The 21670-nt window shown below is 52.6% G+C and overlaps 1 protein-coding gene across 1 annotated transcript in view; it reads left to right on the top strand.

Annotated features, from left to right (window-relative positions):
* The window catches only part of lamc1 (laminin, gamma 1), a 46225-nt gene that overhangs the window by 17375 nt on the left and 7180 nt on the right, over window positions 1-21670 (top strand). The window contains exons 2-16 of the mRNA XM_070845361.1: window positions 4100-4404; window positions 11939-12069; window positions 13773-13939; window positions 14830-15015; window positions 16002-16119; window positions 17047-17145; window positions 17812-17948; window positions 18120-18242; window positions 18493-18682; window positions 18771-18883; window positions 18993-19214; window positions 19679-19867; window positions 19958-20203; window positions 21011-21164; window positions 21461-21603. Of these exons, the coding sequence (XP_070701462.1) occupies window positions 4100-4404; window positions 11939-12069; window positions 13773-13939; window positions 14830-15015; window positions 16002-16119; window positions 17047-17145; window positions 17812-17948; window positions 18120-18242; window positions 18493-18682; window positions 18771-18883; window positions 18993-19214; window positions 19679-19867; window positions 19958-20203; window positions 21011-21164; window positions 21461-21603 (2523 nt within the window). The remainder of the gene's footprint in view (window positions 1-4099; window positions 4405-11938; window positions 12070-13772; window positions 13940-14829; window positions 15016-16001; window positions 16120-17046; window positions 17146-17811; window positions 17949-18119; window positions 18243-18492; window positions 18683-18770; window positions 18884-18992; window positions 19215-19678; window positions 19868-19957; window positions 20204-21010; window positions 21165-21460; window positions 21604-21670) is intronic.

Below are 21670 nucleotides of genomic sequence, written 5' to 3'. Positions count from 1 at the left end.
TGTTTCGGGGGTTAAGTTCATCCTGGTGTCTAACAGCCTGAGTCATTCCACCACAGGAATGTTTGAAGGTAAACTGAGGCTGTTGTTGCAGCTGAGCTCTGCTCTGTTTATAAATGATAGAGAGTTTGAATGGAGTCTGGTTGGAGTCTGGTTGGAGTCTGGTGTTGGAGTCTGGTTGGAGATGGTGTTGGAGACGGTGTTGGAGTCTGGTTGGAGTCTGGTTGGAGTCTGGTTGGAGACGGTGTTGGAGTCTGGTTGGAGTCTGGTTGGAGACGGTGTTGGAGACGGTGTTGGAGTCTGGTTGGAGTCTGGTTGGAGTCTGGTTGGAGTCTGGTTGGAGACGGTGTTGGAGTCTGGTTGGAGTCTGGTTGGAGTCTGGTTGGAGACGGTGTTGGAGTCTGGTTGGAGTCTGGTTGGAGACGGTGTTGGAGACGGTGTTGGAGACGGTGTTGGAGTCTGGTTGGAGTCTGGTTGGAGTCTGGTTGGAGACGGTGTTGGAGTCTGGTTGGAGACGGTGTTGGAGACGGTGTTGGAGACGGTGTTGGAGACGGTGTTGGAGTCTGGTTGGAGACGGTGTTGGAGTCTGTGTTGGAGTCTGTGTTGGAGTCTGGTTGGAGTCTGGTTGGAGTCTGGTTGGAGTCTGGTTGGAGTCGGTGTTGGAGTCGGTGTTGGAGTCGGTGTTGGAGTCTGGTTGGAGTCTGGTTGGAGTCTGGTTGGAGACGGTGTTGGAGTCTGGTTGGAGTCTGGTTGGAGTCTGGTTGGAGACGGTGTTGGAGTCTGGTTGGAGTCTGGTTGGAGTCTGGTTGGAGTCTGGTTGGAGACGGTGTTGGAGTCTGGTTGGAGTCTGGTTGGAGTCTGGTTGGAGACGGTGTTGGAGTCTGGTTGGAGACGGTGTTGGAGTCTGGTTGGAGTCTGGTTGGAGTCTGGTTGGAGACGGTGTTGGAGACGGTGTTGGAGTCTGTGTTGGAGTCGGTGTTGGAGACGGTGTTGGAGTCTGGTTGGAGTCTGGTTGGAGTCTGGTTGGAGTCTGGTTGGAGTCTGGTTGGAGACGGTGTTGGAGTCTGGTTGGAGACGGTGTTGGAGTCTGGTTGGAGACGGTGTTGGAGTCTGGTTGGAGTCTGGTTGGAGTCTGGTTGGAGACGGTGTTGGAGACGGTGTTGGAGTCTGTGTTGGAGTCTGGTTGGAGTCTGGTTGGAGACGGTGTTGGAGTCTGGTTGGAGTCTGGTTGGAGTCTGGTTGGAGACGGTGTTGGAGACGGTGTTGGAGTCTGGTTGGAGACGGTGTTGGAGTCTGGTTGGAGTCTGGTTGGAGTCTGGTTGGAGTCTGGTTGGAGACGGTGTTGGAGTCTGGTTGGAGTCTGGTTGGAGACGGTGTTGGAGACGGTGTTGGAGTCTGTGTTGGAGTCTGGTTGGAGTCTGGTTGGAGACGGTGTTGGAGACGGTGTTGGAGTCTGTGTTGGAGTCTGGTTGGAGTCTGGTTGGAGTCGGTGTTGGAGTCGGTGTTGGAGTCGGTGTTGGAGTCGGTGTTGGAGTCTGGTTGGAGTCTGGTTGGAGACGGTGTTGGAGTCTGTGTTGGAGTCTGGTTGGAGTCGGTGTTGGAGTCGGTGTGGTGTGGTTCGTCCTGCCGGCGCTCATGTTGGTGTGTCTTGTGGGAGGCAGCTGAGCAGCCGGCAGGCCGCCTGTGTCCCTGCAGCGAGGGGAGCTGCTGCAGTCATATGGGACGGGAACATAAATGCATACAGCGCCGTCTTTGTTTGCTCTCCACTGTAAAATTCTTCCCCTCATCAATACAGCGATTGTTCTGGACGGAGAGACCGAATTCCTCTTTCATGCTGCAGTCGGTCGTACGACACTCAGGACCCATCAGGTCGCTTTTTATTGAACGACACCGACAAATATACCAGTTCAGCGTTCGGTGTGTCTGTTCCCTCTCTTCCACTTCTCCAAAGGTGTCAGAGGTTAATCTGGTTCGTCAGAGAAACAGTCAGGAGGAGGAAAACATTTCAGACTTTGAAAGGTTATTAATGTGCCAAAGATCGGACTGTAATCTGATTATAATCTGACTATAAACAGACTATAATCTGACTGTAATCTGACTATAATCTGACTATAATCTGACTGTAATCTGACTGTAATCTGACTGTAAATTGACTGTAAACTGACTGTAATCTGACTATAATCTGACTGTAATCTGACTATAATCTGACTGTAATCTGACTATAATCTGACTGTAATCTGACTATAATCTGACTGTAAACAGACTATAATCTGGATCGTTTTGTTCGTTGTGTGATTTAACTTTAATAAAGTCCTCTTCACGGAGAGGTCTGGTCCTCGGCTCCCCTCCTGCTGTGGCAGCATCATCGTCCAATCAGAGCGCTCTGTGTTGTGCCGTCCCAGCAGCCACCTGGGCCCGTCCTCTCTGTCCTGATGTTTGCCTCCTGATTGCTGCGCCAACAGACGCCTTTGTCCCGCTTGTAGGATGTGGAGGCGTGTTTCTGTGTGGTGACCGGCTGGTGCCCCCCCCCCCCCCCACACACACACACACACACACACACACACACGGCCCGGCTCTTTGATCCGGTCTTCAGTCTCCAGAGAGGAAAGTCTCCTCAGATCTCAGATCACAGATGTTCAGGATCCTATTTGAATAAAACTCCTTTTATTCTGCCCACAAACATGAAGACAATTCCTACAGCTCAGGTTCAACAGGGGGAGACCAGGGGGAGAGAGGGGGGAGACCAGGGGGAGACCAGGGGGAGACCAGGAGGAGACCAGGGGGAGACCAGGGGGAGACCAGGGGGAGACCAGGGGGAGACCAGGGGGAGAGAGGGTTCATGTTTGTGTGGCGTCTTTGTTCTACAAGTGGAGTCACTGAGTATTCAGCTCACACTTGGTGAACATTCAGTGTGTTACCAGGTGTGTGTGTGTGTTACCAGGTGTGTGTGTGTGTTACCAGGTGTGTGTGTGTTACCAGGTGTGTGTGTGTTACCAGGTGTGTGTGTGTTACCAGGTGTGTGTGTGTTACCAGGTGTGTGTGTGTTACCAGGTGTGTGTGTGTGTGTTACCAGGTGTGTGTGTGTTACCAGGTGTGTGTGCCAGTGATGTGACTGGTGACCTCCAGTGTTTCCAGTTTCAGATTCTCGCAGCAGTTTTATTGTCGTCATTTGAATCGTGCTGAAGTTCAAACCCTACAGCCTCCTATTATAAACACACACACACACACACACACACACACTCCCACACACTCTCTCACACACACACACACTCTCTCACACACACACACTCTCACACACACACACACTCTCACACACACTCTCTCTCACACACACACACACACACACACACACACACACACACACACACACACTCTCCCACACACACACACACACACACACTCTCTCTCACACACACACACACACACACACACACTCCCACAGTGGGAGGGGGAGCTGCTGTGTTTGCTGTAGCTTCATTGTTTCCTGTAATAAACTGCAGTCCTTTGTGAGCGTCCCGTCAGTCTATCAGCTGCTTCACCTTTATTTGCTGTCGACACACAGGGGCCCCCCCGGGGGTCGCCCCCCCCCCCCCGGGGCCGGGGCCCCTGTCAGCACACTGTTTACAGAGCAGATTCTTTGGCTGAGCAAACAGCCGTGCCCCCCCACCGCCCGGCTCAAACATGGCGGCGTTCCCTCACACGCTGACGGACGGCCGCCGGCCTGCTCAGACTCGTCAGGTATGTGGAGGAGCGAGCGGCGTCCTCGGCAGAGTGTCGGGAGTTAAAGGAGCAGACCGCAGGTTTAGCTGCACCTCACATTCCCGCTCAGCATCAGTGGTTACACAGGAACATCAGCCTGTGCTGTTTAGTAAACACTCTCATGTAGAAACGCAGCCGCAGCACGTCTGCAGGCCTGGACGTCACTTCAGTCCAAAGTCTGAATCCTGTTTGTGTGTGTTTCCTGTCTGGAGCTACGATCAGCTCCTTTAACTTAGTTATTAGATTTAAACAAGTGTGGATATCTAAACAGAATAAAGACGAGAAGGGAAGTTTGTCATGTGACTCAAAACGAGAGATTAAACCTGAACTTCCTGTCCTGCAGGTAAGGCCTTCGACATCACCTACGTCCGTCTCAAGTTCCACACCAGCCGCCCGGAGAGCTTCGCCATCTACAAGCGGACCAGCGAGGGCGCCCCCTGGGTGCCGTACCAGTACTACAGCGGCTCCTGCGAGAAGACGTACCAGAAGCTGAGCCACGGCTTCATCCGCACCGGAGAGGACGAGCAGCAGGCGCTCTGCACCGACGACTTCAGCGACATCTCGCCGCTCACCGGCGGGAACGTGGCCTTCTCCACGCTGGAGGGGCGACCCAGCGCCTACAACTTCGACCACAGCCCCGTCCTCCAGGTGAGATCCACGGGAAGTCCAGGCAGACTAAACAGGAAGTGGCCTCCTCTGAGCAGGAAGCAGGAAGTGCCAAATATGGCCGCTTTTCACTCTGTGTTGCTTTTTACTTTGATGACTGACACACAAACAGTTCTATAGACACGTCTCCAGCCCTGTTCTGCTTTAAACCCCCCCTGCCAGGAGGCTCTCAGCAGACGAGCTCCTCACATGCTCGTCTCATATAAACTGTGATGGTCCAGCCCAGTCAGGGTCAGGACACCAGTGACTCAGGTGTGTGGTGATGCTGCAGGTGTGTGATGATGCTGCAGGTGTGTGGTGATGCTGCAGGTGTGTGGTGATGCTGCAGGTGTGTGATGATGCTGCAGGTGTGTGATGATGCTGCAGGTGTGTGATGCTGCTGCAGGTGTGTGATGCTGCTGCAGGTGTGTGATGATGCTGCAGGTGTGTGATGCTGCTGCAGGTGTGTGATGCTGCTGCAGGTGTGTGATGCTGCTGCAGGTGTGTGATGCTGCTGCAGGTGTGTGATGATGCTGCAGGTGTGTGATGATGCTGCAGGTGTGTGATGCTGCTGCAGGTGTGTGATGATGCTGCAGGTGTGTGATGATGCTGCAGGTGTGTGATGCTGCTGCAGGTGTGTGATGATGCTGCAGGTGTGTGATGATGCTGCAGGTGTGTGATGATGCTGCAGGTGTGTGATGCTGCTGCAGGTGTGTGATGATGCTGCAGGTGTGTGATGATGCTGCAGGTGTGTGATGATGCTGCAGGTGTGTGGTGATGCTGCAGGTGTGTGATGATGCTGCAGGTGTGTGATGCTGCTGCAGGTGAGCTCGTCCTAGTTACATTCATTCATAGATAAGTGATAAGTGAAGTAGTTCAGGTTGAGTTTTAGAGAAGCGCCAAACAAAACGGTGGATGTTCAGAGGAGAGTTTAGAAAAAGGTTTGGATCAGAGCAGCGTCTGAAAAATGAGACCCTGTGGGGGGTCCTGACCCACAGGTTGGGACCCGTCGCCCTCCAGGAGGTGATCGGCTGTGGGAACGTTTGGGAGTCTGGTTCCAAGTAGAGGAAGGAGGAAATGAAACGGTGTGAGAGAGTGGATGGAGGTCAGAGAGTGTGAGAGGATGATGAACAGGAAGTGGTCTCTGACATCATCACGTTATCGTCTCCTGACGGCCCGCTGACTTTCCTCCTGATCGGTGCCTCCCTGAGCTGACCTCCACTGAGCTGACCTCCACTGTGGTGACCTCCACTGTGGTGACCTCCACTGAGCTGACCTCCACTCTGGTGACCTCCACTGAGCTGACCTCCACTGTGGTGACCTCCACTGTGGTGACCTCCACTGAGCTGACCTCCACTGAGCTGACCTCCACTGAGCTGACCTCCACTGAGCTGACCTCCACTGAGCTGACCTCCACTGAGCTGACCTCCACTGAGCTGACCTCCACTGAGCTGACCTCCACTGAGCTGACCTCCACTGAGCTGACCTCCACTGAGCTGACCTCCACTCTGGTGACCTCCACTCTGGTGAAGAGGGGACGGGGAAACCCTGCAGCCTCTGGGACCGGAGACTCCCTCTGTCTCCCTCTGTCTCCCTCTGCCTCCCTCTGTCTCCCTCTGCCTCCCTCTGCCTCCCTCTGCCTCCCTCTGTCTCCCTCTGTCTCCCTCTGCCTCCCTCTGCCTCCCACTGTCTCCCACTGCCTCCCTCTGCCTCCCTCTGCCTCCCTCTGCCTCCCTCTGCCTCCCTGCCTCCCTCTGTCTCCCTCTGTCTCCCTCTGTCTCCCTCTGTCTCCCTCTGTCTCCCTCTGCCTCCCTCTGTCAGGTTGCCGGCCGGACGCTGCCAAGTGTTGCGACATGTTGCTAGGCGACGCCCCCAGATTTCCCACTGCAGCAGCAGCAGCTCGGTTTGGCTCCACTGAGCTGCAGCTGGACCGCTTCCCTCCCTCCCTCCTCCCTCCCTCCTTCCTCCCCCTCAGCATGTTTGTGTTTCCATGTTTCCTCACCCTCTGTGGCTGAGGTTGCTCAATAACTGGAGAGCAGAGACTCGTTCCTCTCTGCTGTTTCCGTCTCTTCAGAATAAACCTCAGATGAAGGAAACATGATGTTGATGTTGCTGAGAAGGCCGAGAGGAGGGAGGAGACACTGAGGGTCAGGGTCAGGGTCAGGGTCAGGGTCAGGGTCAGGGTCAGGGCTAGGTCAGGGTCAGGGCTAGGTTAGGGTCAGGGCTAGGTTAGGGTCAGGGTTCCTCTTGTTGGACAGAGATTTCTGTCCCTTATCAGTGTGAGCAGAGCTGCTCTGTTCCTCTGTGGGACATGATGGCTGCAGGTAACACTGAGCTAAAGAGGTTAAAGTACAGTTACTCAAGTACCAATGTGAGTATTTTTAGCTCTGCTTGGACTCCTCCACACCTCAGCTGTAGTTACTCTGCAGAATCAGATTAACACTAAAAACTGGAGACAGAACTGGAAACTAAACAGCAAAGTCCCTTATTTACAGCCACATCAACGGGAGGATGGGGGCGTCTGAAGCCGGAGCGTGGGGGGGTGGATGAGTGGAATGTGTCGGGGGAAATAGAAGAAGAGGTGCAGAGGGAGGAGATGTGTCCGGTCTGCTGAAACACTGTCAGGATGTGAAGTCATTAATGAAGGAAGGTGAAAACTGGTGGTGACACTCAGAGTGATGGAGGCTCAGAGCCGACGGGCTCCTGTGGCCCTGACGCCTCAGACGGGCTCCTGACGCCTCAGACGGGCTCCTGTGGCCCCGACGCCTCAGACGGGCTCCTGACGCCTCAGACGGGCTCCTGTGGCCCCGACGCCTCAGACGGGCTCCTGACGCCTCAGACGGGCTCCTGACGCCTCAGACGGGCTCCTGTGGCCCCGACGCCTCAGACGGGCTCCTGACGCCTCAGACGGGCTCCTGACGCCTCAGACGGGCTCCTGACGCCTCAGACGGGCTCCTGACACCTCCCCTCCATGGAAATGAACAGATTTAGCTCTGCAGCTCAGCTCTAAACTTCCTTATTTGACTTGTCGGCATGAAGCTATTTATACCGAAGCTGTGGACTCTTTTTGGAGGCGGCGGCCTGTCGGAGGCGTCAGACGGCTGTTTGTTGCTCTCGGACATTCCTGCCGTCTGTCATCTCCGAGTGGGAAATAACCACCAGCTGAGGCCGTCCACCTTAACAGCCCGTCTGGCTGCTGACCACCGCTCTCTTGTTTTGGTTCCAGGGCTGCGGTTCCCGACCCTTTAGGCTTGTGACCCCTTAAAATAAAGTAGTGTCTGCTTGTGTCGCCGGTGTCGGATATCTGCCGCTTCAGCTTTTGTTTTCTAGTTTGAATCAACCTTTGAAGCCTGAGAGAGAAGGTTAGAGAGAGTTAGGTGTCCTCAGACCTCCAGTTAGATCAGATTTATTAAAGCCGTACTTAGACTCAAACCTGTCGCCTTAAGGCAATTTAAAGGACCAGTCTGTAGGATGTAGTGTAGCTTGATGCCCCCCCCCCCCCCCCCCCCCCTACGGTGGCCCACCAGGATTCACGCTCCCTTTGCTTGTTCTTGTGCTGAACAATAATAATCAGTCTGATCCTCCGTCTGTCACAACACACCAGGGTCTTCCTCTTCTTTCCTCCTCTTCATCCTCTAAATGCTGAGTTCATGCCTCCAAATCCAAGCTGTAAAAACACTGAAGGTCCTGTTTGTCCTTTGTGGGCTCCTGTAGAAACACGTGGGCCTGCTTACTGTGGAGATGTAAGAGGATCAGTTTAGCTTCAGGTGATTAATCATGACTGAACACACACTGATGGATCTTATATATTATTAAGGTTCCTTTAAAACCACTAACTGACTGAAGTCACTTTGGTTTAGTGTCTGAAGCTCCACCGAGCAGCTCAGCGTCCAGTCAGTCGTCACTTGTCAGGTAGCCAGCACTAGCATCCTCCTGGCTGGTTAGCTGGTTAGCTGGTTGGCTGGTTGGTTGGTTAGCTGATTGGCTGGTTAGCTGGTTAGCTGGTTGGCTGGTTAGCTGGTTGGCTGGTTAGCTGGTTAGCTGGTTAGCTGGTTGGCTGGTTAGCTGGTTGGCTGGTTAGCCCCCTGAGTGGTCACCATGTCACCCAGCTCCTTTGCTCCTTCGTGGTGTGACTGGATGTTTGTCCTTCAGCAGAAGATGATTCTGCTGCTGCCAGATCAGCTTTATTGTTGTTTTTCTATTTTTTAACCTCTTCTAGCAGAAACGATCATAACTTACATCTTAAATGTGTTTGGATTCAAGCGGAGAGTCGATCTTCTGACCACCAGGACCACGAGCTAAGCTAACACAGCCAGGAGCTAAAGCCGCTACTAGCTAATGTTGATAGCCAACAGGAAGTCCGACCGGATGAAAGTGGGACTCAGGTTGCCATGGAAACTCCTGACGGGCGAACGAAGGAAGATGTATAGATGTAATAGAACTGCTCAGTTGTTGTTAGGACTGGACGGCTCTCCCTGATGTGTAGGACTGATGTGGTCCAGTGAACTCCACCGGCCTGCAGGCTGCTGCAGCTCAGCTCAGTGTTTGGGATTCTCAGAGGAGCTTCTGACATCAGGCAGCATTCTTCTTCCCTCATGGAAACACATGTCCGGCCGAGCCGTTCCACGCCGGCACGGAGCTGCCGTGATTGATGGCAAACAAATGTTCTGTACAGTTTGGACGGTCTGAGGAGCTGCAGCTGCCGGACGGGCCATGTATTTTTCCTCCATGAATCATGAGGAGAGAAAGTGGGGCGTCACCGAAGCTTTCAGAGCACCGCAGATAAGAGCGACCAGCTGAGAAAGCAGCTGCACAACAGTTTGCAACAATGACGATCCTTCATCGCCGCCTCATGCCGGCCGCTCACAGGGTCTCTGCCAAGAACCGAACCTCCATCAGAGTCCGGCACCAGGCGGAGAACACATACAGTAACAGCTGGGAGGAGCCTCTCAGGACTGCTGAGGAACCACTGACAGGCAGAAAGAGTTTCCTGAAAACTTTCATATCAAGATCACAGAAAACTGCAGGCGTTCAAAGCTGGGCCCTGTGATTCATGTCCCACAGAGGACTGTCCCTCCCCAAGTAAAACAGGTCTGAGAGCAGTTTACCTGTCAGTTAAAGCCTTCACACTTCTTCTTATAACATTTCAGTGTCTTTTGTCCCTTCGTCATCTCAGCGATGGATCATAAATGTGCTGCAGGTTATTTAATCGCTGTGAGTCTGGAGGATCTGGTGGGTGAATCAGAAATGTGTCCCACATTCCCAGCAGTCATACGAGGATTTAACACCAGCGTGCAAACCAAGAGGAGGAGGAGGATTAATGTACAGTCCACCTGAACATGATTTAAAGTCCTGAGCAGAGAGGTTTAAGTCCTGCTGCCTCCTCTCTGACCTCTGAGGCTTCATGCTTCACTCTGTGGAGAGAAACAGAACAGGTCTCTGGTCTCCCACACATTCACAGCTGCACTGTCCAGATAACCATCAGTACTTCAGTTAAGACAAGAAGAACTTTATTAATCCTGCGTCGGGGACGTTCACTGGTCAGAGAAACATCTGAGAATATAAAGGACAAATCCACTGAACATCAGCTGCACACAGAAGCCTGCAGGCTGTTGGCCTTAGTGAGTAACTGACAGTGATTACGCTTCCTGTTGCCTTCGTGTGTGACGTGTCGGTGAAGTTGGTGTCACCTTCCTCCAAAGGTTTCATCTCTTTGGTGAAATGAGTCCTAAAGCAGGTGAATCTAAAGGCCTTTTAATGGAGCTGAAGTGATGCCAGTTCTGCTCCAAAGCCTCAGTCTCCCATCAGTCCTTGCTGCTGTGGAGTCCAGGTGTGTCACACTCCTCAGACCAGACCGCTCCTCTTTTATTTGTTTCCTTCACTTTGAGAACGTGAAGTCTGAGGACTGAATCAGTAGAAAGGTGTTGGCTGTCAGCTGACGCTCCGTCAGTCTCCATCACAGAGAAGATGGAGGAGCTGTGGAGGTTGACTTCAGGTCACATGTTCTCTCCGTCTGCTGCTGCTCTAACAGCTGCTGAGTAGAAAGCCGTGGCCCCGATAAGCTTCCCGCTGATACTGAACAAAGCTATCGCCACCCGCCGCTCTGACTTTCCCATGAGCCTCTCACACGGCCGGGATGTTGAGTAACTTTCTTTGTCCTCCGATGAGCCGACGCGTCGAGGCCGAACAGGTGTCCTTCGGTAGTTCCCTCCGTCTGGCTCTGGTGTGGTGAAATAAATTCCATGTCTGTGCACGTGTCTCAGCGCGGCTGTTTGTGGCGCTGCGTCACCGTTCTGTGTTTCCCACAGCCCCTCAGGATCTGAGCCTCTATGTGGAGAATATTTGACAACATCTGTGTTTGCTCCTCAGAGGAATGTGTGGTTCAGATGTTCATGGTCCCCTCAGGATGAACTCAGACAACCTCACTGGTTTGCTGCTGGTCATTTTTCACTTTGACTTCAAAACACTTTGACTTTAGTTTGTTGGTTTTTGTTCTTTGTGAAATTTTTTTTTATTTGATTCTCAACAGCAACATGTGTGTGTACCATCTCCTACATGTCACAGTGTGTCTGACTGTTCCTCTCATGCTCATGTTGTCTCACTCCTCCATGGTGATGGACTGATGACTGACGGACTGACGGACTGATGACTGATGGACTGACGGACTGACGGACTGACGGACTGACGGACTGACGGACTGATGGACTGACGGACTGACGGACTGATGACTGATGGACTGACGGACTGATGACTGACGGACTGACGGACTGACGGACTGATGGACTGACGGACTGACGGACTGACGGACTGATGACTGACGGACTGACGGACTGACGGACTGACGGACTGATGACTGACGGACTGACGGACTGACGGACTGACGGACTGATGACTGACGGACTGACGGACTGACGGACGGACTGACGGACTGACGGACTGACGGACTGACGGACTGACGGACGGACTGACGGACTGACGGACTGACGGACTGATGGACTGACGGACTGATGGACTGACGGACTGATGGACTGACGGACTGATGGGTTAGGGTTAGGGTCCTGGATGAACAGAAGTCTGTTCCAGGGAGTCTTTGAATTCAGTGGATTACTGGATCATGTTTTTAAACTGAGTGTTGACCATCAGCAGCTGGTCACATGTCTGTCGTCCTCAGCTTTGGACGAGTGGACGACAGACACACCGAATGTAAATGACTGAAGGGTTTTTGCGGTCGTGGGAAGTCGGTGAATGTTGGCTGTGACTCTGAGGGAAGTTTAGATAACAAGGATTAGAAAGTATTAACTGTGGTGTGGAGGATCTCTGTGGGGGACTGAGGACACTTAGTCTGTTCTTCAAGGACCAAGTGGGAGGTTTTCACCGTCTTTAAAGACAAGAGGAGGGAGTCACTGTCCTCTTACATGCAAATAAAAACAGGTGGTGAAGGTCGAGGGAACCGAACCTTGTACTGAGTCTGAAAACACTCCCGCTCTCTGAGCTCAGCCCAGGACGGATGTCTGACCGTCTGTTGTGTCTGTTGCAGGACTGGGTGACGGCCACCGACATCAGAGTGACCCTGAACAGGCTCAACACGTTCGGAGACGAGGTTTTCAACGACCCCAAGGTCCTCAAGTCCTACTACTACGCCATCTCTGACTTCGCCGTGGGAGGAAGGTAACAATGAGTAGAAGTGTTGGTGTAGCAGAGCAGAACTAGAGCTTGGAGGATTAAGATGAGTTCATTTCATCTGATTGATTCATTCATTTAAAACAAGAATGAAAAGACAGAAATGCAGAGAGACGTGGAAGAAGAGAGAGAAGACAGTAGAATACAGATAAGAGTAAGAGCAACACAGTCAAAACAGAAAGGAACCACTGAAAGAAGGGATTTACAAGCAGCCTGACTCTCCTCAGGCTGCTTCCACACGTGGACACTTCCTGTGTGTGACCTACGGCAGGGGGGGCTTCTGGGGGGCTTCTGGGGGTCGTGACCAGATTTAGTTTATACTTTGATGACGTTTGCAGCTGCGTCTTGTCAGTTTTATATTCTGACGCCTGTGAAGACCAGTTAAACATTTTCCCTTGTGTACTTGAGTGTGAACAAGCTCCTGCAGCCGGAGCTTCATCTGCTCACACAAAGGAAGCGTTACTGACGCCGTCAGGTGGTCCGGTGGTCCGGTGGGTCCTGGTCCCGGGGTGTCACTGTGTGGGCCGCTGCCCTGAGGGCTGCACGGGAGTCCAAAAAGAACTCTTTTCTCTGCACGTCTGAAAAAAAGGTTTGGACAGGCATTACAGCAGCGCTGAACAGGCTGCCGCTGCTCCGCCTCTGCAGCCATAATCTGTTTGAAATGTGGAGCAGATTTCCATTACACAGCCGCATTCCTGGCATTCCTGACCGGCAGGGCTGGATTACAGGGAAACCGGAATGGGGCGGACCGACCGCCATGACGGGCGGAAGAAAAGGGACGAGTGCTGAGCCGGAGCACCTGTCAGAGCTGCTGAAGGGAACCTTTATTTAACCAAGGAGGGTCTCCCTCCGGCAGCTCCACCCTGACCGACCTGAACCTGTTCACCTGGAGGCGGAGCAGGACGGCCACAAGCTCTCCTGCTTGAATCGTCGGCACTGAAACGAGAGCGTGAAGCCAGAGTCTGTGCATGTGACTGAATTTAACGCTGACGGAGGTCAGGACTGGTTCTGGGTGTTTAGGAGGTGAAGAACAGGACAAGTTGTGCTTCCTGTCCTGTTTCTCTGTGCAGACAGAAAACACAGATAGATAAACACATCGTCCCTGTAAGTGTTGATGAAGCTGCACAGACGGGGTCAAAGGAAAGTCTTCTCTCTCCAAGTACAATGAAAGTAGTTGATAGAATAAAAACTGTTCTAAAACATCAGTGTGACTCACTCAGCCTCTTCAGCGCCTCACTCTTCCACCTCCTCGTCAGTTTTTCCGCAGCTCTCTGCCAAGAAACACCTGAGACAATAACTGAAGGTGGCTGCCGAGCAAGTCCCGTCCTGCTGTGAGGGGCTCTTCCCCCCCGAGGAAGTTTAACAAAACCTTCCCTCAGAGCCGCCGAGCGGAAAAACTGCATCAGAACCACAAACAATATGAAGAGCACCCGTCCACTGGAGACCTGTCAGTGCTCTGAGAGGCTGCCAGGAGGGGGGGGGCACAGAGACATGTCTGTCTGTGAGCTCAGGGCTTCAGTGTGTGTGTGTGTGTGTGTGTGTGTGTGTGTGTGTGTGTGTGTGTGTGTGTGTGTGTGTGTGTGTGTGTGTGTGTGTGTGTGTGTGTGTGTGTGTGTGTGTGTGTGTGTGTGTGTGTGTGTGTGTGTGTGTGTGTGTGTCCAGGTGTAACAGGGGTGTTTCTGTGCCGTCAGGTGTAAGTGTAACGGCCACGCCAGCGAGTGTGTGAAGAACAGCAGAGGACGGCCGGTGTGTAACTGCAAACACAACACGGAGGGAGACGACTGCCAAGTGTGCCAAGCCTTCTACAACGACCGGCCGTGGAGGAGAGCGACCGCCGACAACCCCAACGAGTGTCTGCGTAAGTCTGACGGCGCTCAGCTCAACTACTGCTGCTGGACTACTAGTACTACTAGTAGTACCAGTAGTACTAGCTGTACTTGCTGTACTAGCACTGTACGTACCAGTACTCTTCTTCTCCTGCTGCCATCAGGTCTACAGCTACGGTCGCTGATGACTAGTACTAATACTACTAGTAGTATTAGCACTAGTAGTACTAGTAGTATTAGCACTACTAGTAGTACTAGTAGTACTAGTAGTAGTAAATAGTACTAACCAGACACATGAAAACACTGACACCGTCCTAAACGAAGCCGTGAGCCAGGAGCAGATCCCATGATGCACTGAGAGTGAGTTACAGCTGATCCCAGGCCAGCCAGAGGGGGAAACCTTCAGCATTAGTCAGAGGGTCTCTGGGGGATTGTGGGAGCTGTAGTTCCTATATCACTGTGCAGATGCATGACTAACTGTGTTTTCCTGCTCCCACAGTCCAGTTAATCCGTCCTCCGGCACGGAAACCTGAGTGTGGAAACACGTGTTCATGTTCACGGCACTTTTCACCTCATTTAACCCGTTTGAACACTTTTGATCCTCTTCGATCAGAGTTGAGACAAAAGAGACTCTTTACTAGCACAGCTTTAGAAACAAGTCTTCAGCTGGAACATAAAGACACAGTTGGTTTAGTTTGAGTTTCTGTCAGTTTGTTGTCAGATGGGGGGGCAGGAGCAGCCTGAGGAGGCGTTTACTGACACTGGGACGTCTTCAGGACGGGGAGTTAAGCTGCCCGTCACCCCCAGATTAGAATAAAAACACTCAAAACATTCAAAAGAACACGTGGAGTGAGACTGAGCTGACCTCAGAACAGACATCAGGACCGGACTAACCCCCCCCCACTCATGTGTCTCTCCTCAGCCTGCAACTGTAACGGGAAGAGCGCCGAGTGTTACTTCGATGCCGAGTTGTACCGCGCCACCGGTCACGGAGGTCACTGCAGGAACTGTGCCGACAACACGGACGGGCCCAACTGTGAGCGCTGCCTGGACAACTACTACAGAGAGCAGAGCGGCCGCTGCCTGCCCTGCAGCTGCAACACTGTCGGTGAGTTCAGGGACATCGGGGACACACCCAGAGCTTTCTACAGCGTCTCATGGCCTTCTGCAGCAGACCGAACTGTTGCGTCACACTTGGGTCACATGGAAACTACTGCTGGTCAAGACCATTAGATTAGTGGAGCTTGAGTTAAAGGAATAGATATTAAAGGGTAACTTTCTTTTTGTCTAAATGACTGATGGTGTCTAAAATACTGCACCTGATCACAGTAGGTCCACTAAAAGAGCTTGTTTGATCCACTGACAGGCTCAGAGTGTTATTAAGTGTGTGACAGCATCATGGAAAGGATCCCTACAGAGAGAGACCTGGAAGATCCTTTTGGTTTAACCACAAACAGCACACACACCAGACTACATTCACTAAAACAGGGATTTTAGAGCTGCTGCCTCCATCAGTCAGTGAGTCAAACTGACCCTTTAAAACACACAAGAACACAAACTAACATCATGAGTGAGCAGTAGACCAGCATGAATGTTGGAACAAAGATGAACTTTGACTCTGAAGTTGGATTTTCCCACTAGCACTTGAACACACCAGGAAGGACCAGAGATCTTTTATTCCATGTATTACACAACAGATTACAAAAGATTATTCTTTCAGTGGTCATGTTGGAGGCAGGAAATGATCTGTAAACTTCCAGCGAGGTTCAGTCAGTGTGTGGAGCAGCTGAGGTGAAAACATGTGGAACCGCTGGTGTGAACCTGGTGGTTTCTGTGGTTTTTACCAGAAGGCAGCAGCAGAATGTGAAGCAGCTGCTGTGTGAGCTCCAGTGACACCAGTCCTCTAATGGGCTGTTAATGGGAGCTGATTGTTTGCATGTGGTTGAAGGTTAACGTGTGTGTGTGTGTGTGTGTGTGTGTGTGTGTGTGTGTGTGTGTGTGTGTGTGTGTGTGTGTGTGTGTGTGTGTGTGTGTGTGTGTGTGTGTGTGTGTGTGTGTGTGTGTGTGTGTGTGTGTGTGTGTGTGTGTGTTCAGGCTCGGAGTCTCCTCAGTGTGACAACAGAGGAGTGTGTGCGTGTAAACCAGGAGTGTCCGGAGAGAAGTGTGACCGCTGCCAGCCTGGGTACCACAGCCTGACGGAGGCCGGCTGCAGGTAACACACACACACTCTCCCCCCCACACACACACACACACACCCCCGCACTGAAATACAGAGACAAGTGACTGGAGTTCTGAGGAATAAATGCATGAATAAAGACGTGTAAATCCTCCTGATGACAAGACTGATTTTCCTGATTTGACAGAAAATGAATCCTCGACAAACTTAAATGATCCTTTTCTGACTCCAGCGACTGTTGGAAGCAGAAAAGGCTTCTGGGAAGGTTTCTGACATTAAAATGAACATCTTTGGTTGTTTGGGGACCGTTGGTCCACACAGCCGAGGATACATGAGGAAAATAAGCAGCTGATTGTGCAGGGTTTAGCCTAGCTTAGCACAGAGAGGCTGGGAAGCTGTTAGCCTAGCCTAGCCTAGCCTAGCCTAGCCTAGCCTAGCTTAGCCTAGCCTAGCTGCATCAAAAGAGAAAAATCAGCAGCTGAGCATCTGTCTGTGGGAGGCGTTGTGTTCATTGAACATGTTTAACTCTTGACTCGTGTGCATCTTCCTGACTTGATAACAACATGAGGAGAAGTGTGTCCTCTGAGCTCTGGTCTTGATCCTGATCACTGACCTGGTGTCCTCAGTGAAAACCTCTGGATCTGACTCAGGCTGCAGTGGATGTGCTGTGAGCGCCCTCTGCTGGCAGCACCACTGTACAGCCCGTGGCCGGCTGTTCTCTCGGGGCTTCAGGGCTCCACATGGAGCTGGAGCTGTCTGTGTGTGTCAGCGCCACCTGCAGGCCTTCATCTGGACACCGTCCTCCTCTCTGAGGCGGCCGCTTCAGCCTCTCATCATTCACAGACAGAGAGGAGGGAGCTCTCAGCTGGGGGGTCGACTTTAACAAGAGGGAGACAGAAAACACTGATGTGGATCCTCTCTTGTGTCCCTCACCCGTCCTCCCTCTCTCTCTCTCTCTCTCAGACCTTGTTCTTGCTCGCCCTCCGGCAGCACTCAGGAGTGTGACGTCAACACGGGTCAGTGTCGCTGTAAAGACAACGTGGAGGGCTTCAGCTGTGACAGGTAACACACACACACACACACACACACACACACACCACACACACACACCACAGACACACACCACAGACACACACCACAGACACACACACACACACACACACACACACACACACACACCACACACACACACCACAGACACACACCACAGACACACACCACAGACACACACACACACACACACACACACACACACACACACCACAGACACACACACACACACACACACACACACACTCACGTCTATTCAGCTGTCAGCAGGTTGTAATTACCCCTCTGACAGGAGTGAAGGTGTGTGCTCTATATGATGAAGGTAGAAAACATAATAATCACACCGTCCGGTTTCCAAAAAATAATAAAATAAAGTTTTGTCTCAGAGAATAGTTTTTTTCTCAAAACTTTAATCTCAGATGATCTCAGAATATTTCTGGCTTCTCCTACAACGGCTCTGATAAAGTGAAGTCATAGGACACAGCTGGGTTAGGGTTAGGGTCCGGCCTCTGACCCCTGACACCTGACCTCTGACCCCTGACCCCTCTAACCCCTGACCCCTGACCTCTGACCCCTGACCTCTGACCCCTGGCGGTGACCTGCAGCAGGTTTCCCGTCCTCGTGTTTTAGACGAGGCGTTCAGGTGGGTGTTGGTCTGAACGTGTTTGTGTCCGTCAGGTGTAAACTTGGTTACTTCAACCTGGACCCCAACAACCCCCAGGGCTGCACCCCCTGCTTCTGCTTCCAGCACTCGTCCGTGTGCGACAGCGCCGAAGGCTTCAGCGTCCACGCCATCAGCTCGTCCTTCCACAGAGGTAACGCCGCCTGCAGGCGACACGCAGGGACTCAAACCCACCCACAGAGTGTTTACCCTCCAGTTTACCCACAGTGGGGTGTGTCGCTGTTGTCAAGTACTCACGTGTGTGTGTGTGTGTGTGTGTGTGTGTGTGTGTGTGTGTGTGTGTGTGTGTGTGTGTGTGTGTCAGATGACGAGCAGTGGACCGCGCAGCAGCGTGACGGCTCCAGTGTCTCCGTCCAGTGGTCTCCCAGCGGACAGGAAATCTCTCTCATCTCAGACGACTACTTCCCCATGTACTTCATAGCCCCAGGTACACACACACACACACACACACACACACACACACACACACACTCTTCAGGTGTGTCCTGAAGAGCTCAAAGACCCACTAAGTCCTCTGTTACCTCAACCAGCACACAAACCCAAAACCAACTGGATCCCAAATGGTTCCAAACTGGATCCAATCTGGATTCTAACTGGATCCCAAATGGTTCATCCCAGCTAGAGATGGAATCAGAACATGGTTGTGAACAGGTGTGTGTGTGTGTGTGTTTCCACAGAGAAGTTCTTGGGGAACCACATGCTGAGTTACGGGCAGAACCTGAGCCTGAGTTTCCGGGTGGACCGCAGGGACACTCGGCTGTCGGCGGAGGATCTGGTCCTGGAGGGGGCCGACCTGAGGGTGGCCGTCCCCCTCATCGCCCAGGGCAACGCCTACCCCAACGAAAACATGCAGACTTACGTGTTCAGGTGAGGCAGCCGCTCTTAGCCAGGTAGATCACGTGACCCGGTTTGGCAGAAGGATGTGAATATGAAATGTGCTCTGGTCGCGCTTCAGGCTCCACGACAGCACCGACTACCCCTGGAGGCCCACCATCAGCCACTCCGACTTCCAGAAGCTTCTCCACAACCTGACCGCCATCAAGATCCGCGGCACCTACAGCGAGAGGAGTACGCACACATCAAAACCATAAAAACCACAGAAACACACAAACAGAAACATGAACTGACAGGAAGTCCTTCTGTGGAGCATCATTTGCTAATCAGTCCGTCTCTCCAGGCGCCGGTTACCTTGACGACGTCTCCTTGGTAACGGCGAGGCGGGGTCCAGGTGTCCCGGCCCGCTGGGTGGAGCGGTGCACCTGTCCCCAGGGTTACCAGGGTCAGCACTGTGAGCAGTGCACCCTGGGATACCGCCGTGCCCGCCCGGAGCTCGGAGCCTTCAGCCCCTGTGAGCCCTGCAACTGTAACGGACATAGTGACGCCTGCGACCCCGACACAGGTACCACTGGTTATACTGGTTAACGACTGGTTAACGACTGGTTACACTGGTTAATGACTGGTTAACGACTGGTTACACTGGTTAATGACTGGTTACACTGGTTAATGACTGGTTAACGACTGGTTACACTGGTTAATGACTGGTTACACTGGTTAATGACTTGTTAATGACTGGTTACACTGGTTAATGACTGGTTAACGACTGGTTACACTGGTTAATGACTGGTTACACTGGTTAATGACTTGTTAATGACTGGTTACACTGGTTAATGAATGGTTAACGACTGGTTACACTGGTTAACGACTGGTTAATGAATGGTTAACGACTGGTTACACTGGTTAATGACTTGTTAATGACTGGTTAATGGCATCATGCACTCACACAGGTGTGACTGACCTACCTGCTGGTTAACTGACTAGTCTGACCGTCTGATTGGCTGCCTGTGTGTCCGTCTGTCCGTCCAGGAGCGTGTGACTGCCAGGACAGCACAGCCGGTTTGAGCTGTGAGCGCTGCAAAGACGGTTTCTATGGCGACGCCACCCAGGGGACGCCGGGCGACTGTCAGCCCTGTCCGTGTCCGGCCGGAGCGACCTGCGCCATCGTCCTGAAGACCAGAGAGGTGGTCTGTACCAACTGTCCTGCAGGGACCACAGGTACTCACACACACCTGTACGGGTTAGACCGGCTCTTCCCTCCATGCGGCCCGTTACCAATCCTCTCCCTGTGACCTCGCCTGTCGGCAGGTAAGCGCTGCGAGCTCTGTGACGACGGTTTCTTCGGCGACCCTCTGGGTCAGAGCGGCCCGACCCGAACCTGCCGCGCCTGCAAGTGCAGCGACAACATCGACCCCAACGCCGTCGGCAACTGCAACCGCGAGACCGGAGAGTGTCTCAAGTGCATCTACAACACCGACGGCTTCTTCTGCGACCGCTGCAAGGAGGGTTTCTACGGCAACGCCCTGGCCGCCAACCCCGCCGACAAGTGCAAACGTAAGCAGAAGTCCCGGGGGGTCACATGGTCACACTGGGCCTGTTTTCGAGGTCTCCCATCATGCACTAGTGATAGACAATAATGATAAACCTCCAAGCAGGTGTTCAAACAGAGATGTACACTGAAGTATCTGTGATCCACCTGCGTCTGCAATTATTCTACACATACGTAGAGTTCAGGGGTTCAGGTGAACCTTCAGGTACATCAGGGACAGAGAGAAGATTCAGGTACCTAACAGACAGTCTGAATTTGTCAAGAAAAACATTTTCACCGTCATCATCCATTGAATGTGCCACATTTCTTCAAATAAACAGTAAGTGATACCTCTGATTGGTCAGGTTCAGTCAGGACCCTCCTCTGATTGGTCGGGTTCAGTCAGGACCCTCCTCTGATTGGTCAGGTTCAGACAGGACCCTCCTCTGATTGGTCGGGTTCAGTCAGGACCCTCCTCTGATTGGTCGGGTTCAGTCAGGACCCTCCTCTGATTGGTCGGGTTCAGTCAGGACCCTCCTCTGATTGGTCAGGTTCAGTCAGGACCCTCCTCTGATTGGTCAGGTTCAGTCAGGACCCTCCTCTGATTGGTCGGGTTCAGTCAGGACCCTCCTCTGATTGGTCAGGTTCAGTCAGGACCCATCAGGACTCATCTGAGCCTGATGTGATAGAAACGTGCTGTTTCCAACACTGGATATGAGCAGAATGCAGTGCAGCGACGTCTTTGAGTTGTTTGTGCTGTTTTCCTTTGTTACGATCGTGTTGTTGTCATAACTCACTTTCTGACTGTTCTTCCTCCTCCTCCTCCTCCTCAGCGTGCTCCTGCTCTCCGTCGGGGACCGTGGGCCGTCAGACCGGCTGCTCTCAGATCACCGGTCAGTGTCAGTGTCTCCCCAACGTGGCCGAGCGTGACTGCAGCGCCTGCCAGCCCGGCTTCTTCAACCTGCAGAGTGGCAACGGCTGCGAACGGTCAGCCGCCCTCCTCTTCCTCCTCAGAAGTCAATCAGAAAATCAGAAAACTTTCTTATTTAAAAAGATGAAAAGTAGTCTTTTCTTTTCTGATTGGTTGGTCGCATGAGATTTTAGCAGCCGTCGATAGCATCGATAAAAGTACTGAGACAAAGTCGGTAAACCTGCAGCGGAGAGTCGTGTTCAGGAGCTTTGGTTACTGTTTGCATGTCCTGTTACATCACAGGTCACTGATTCACCTTTGTAGTCAGTGAATGTGACATTGGACTGTCGTTCTAACTGTTTTAATCCCGCAGATGTAACTGTAATCCGATTGGCTCCACCAACGGTCAGTGTGACATCACCACAGGACAGTGCGAGTGTCAGCCCGGCGTCACCGGCCTGCACTGTGAGCGCTGCGAGGTGAACTTCTTCGGCTTCAGCTCGTCCGGATGCAAACGTGAGGACGCAGACTTGAGTGAACACGTGAGAGCTGGACTCTGGTTTGGTGAGTGCCGCCCTAACGT

The sequence above is a fragment of the Pempheris klunzingeri genome, chromosome 15 (assembly GCF_042242105.1).
Source record: "Pempheris klunzingeri isolate RE-2024b chromosome 15, fPemKlu1.hap1, whole genome shotgun sequence".
Lineage (NCBI taxonomy): Eukaryota > Metazoa > Chordata > Actinopteri > Acropomatiformes > Pempheridae > Pempheris > Pempheris klunzingeri.
Note: the sequence above shows the minus strand (reverse complement) of the source record. Positions and strands in the feature narration are given on the sequence as shown.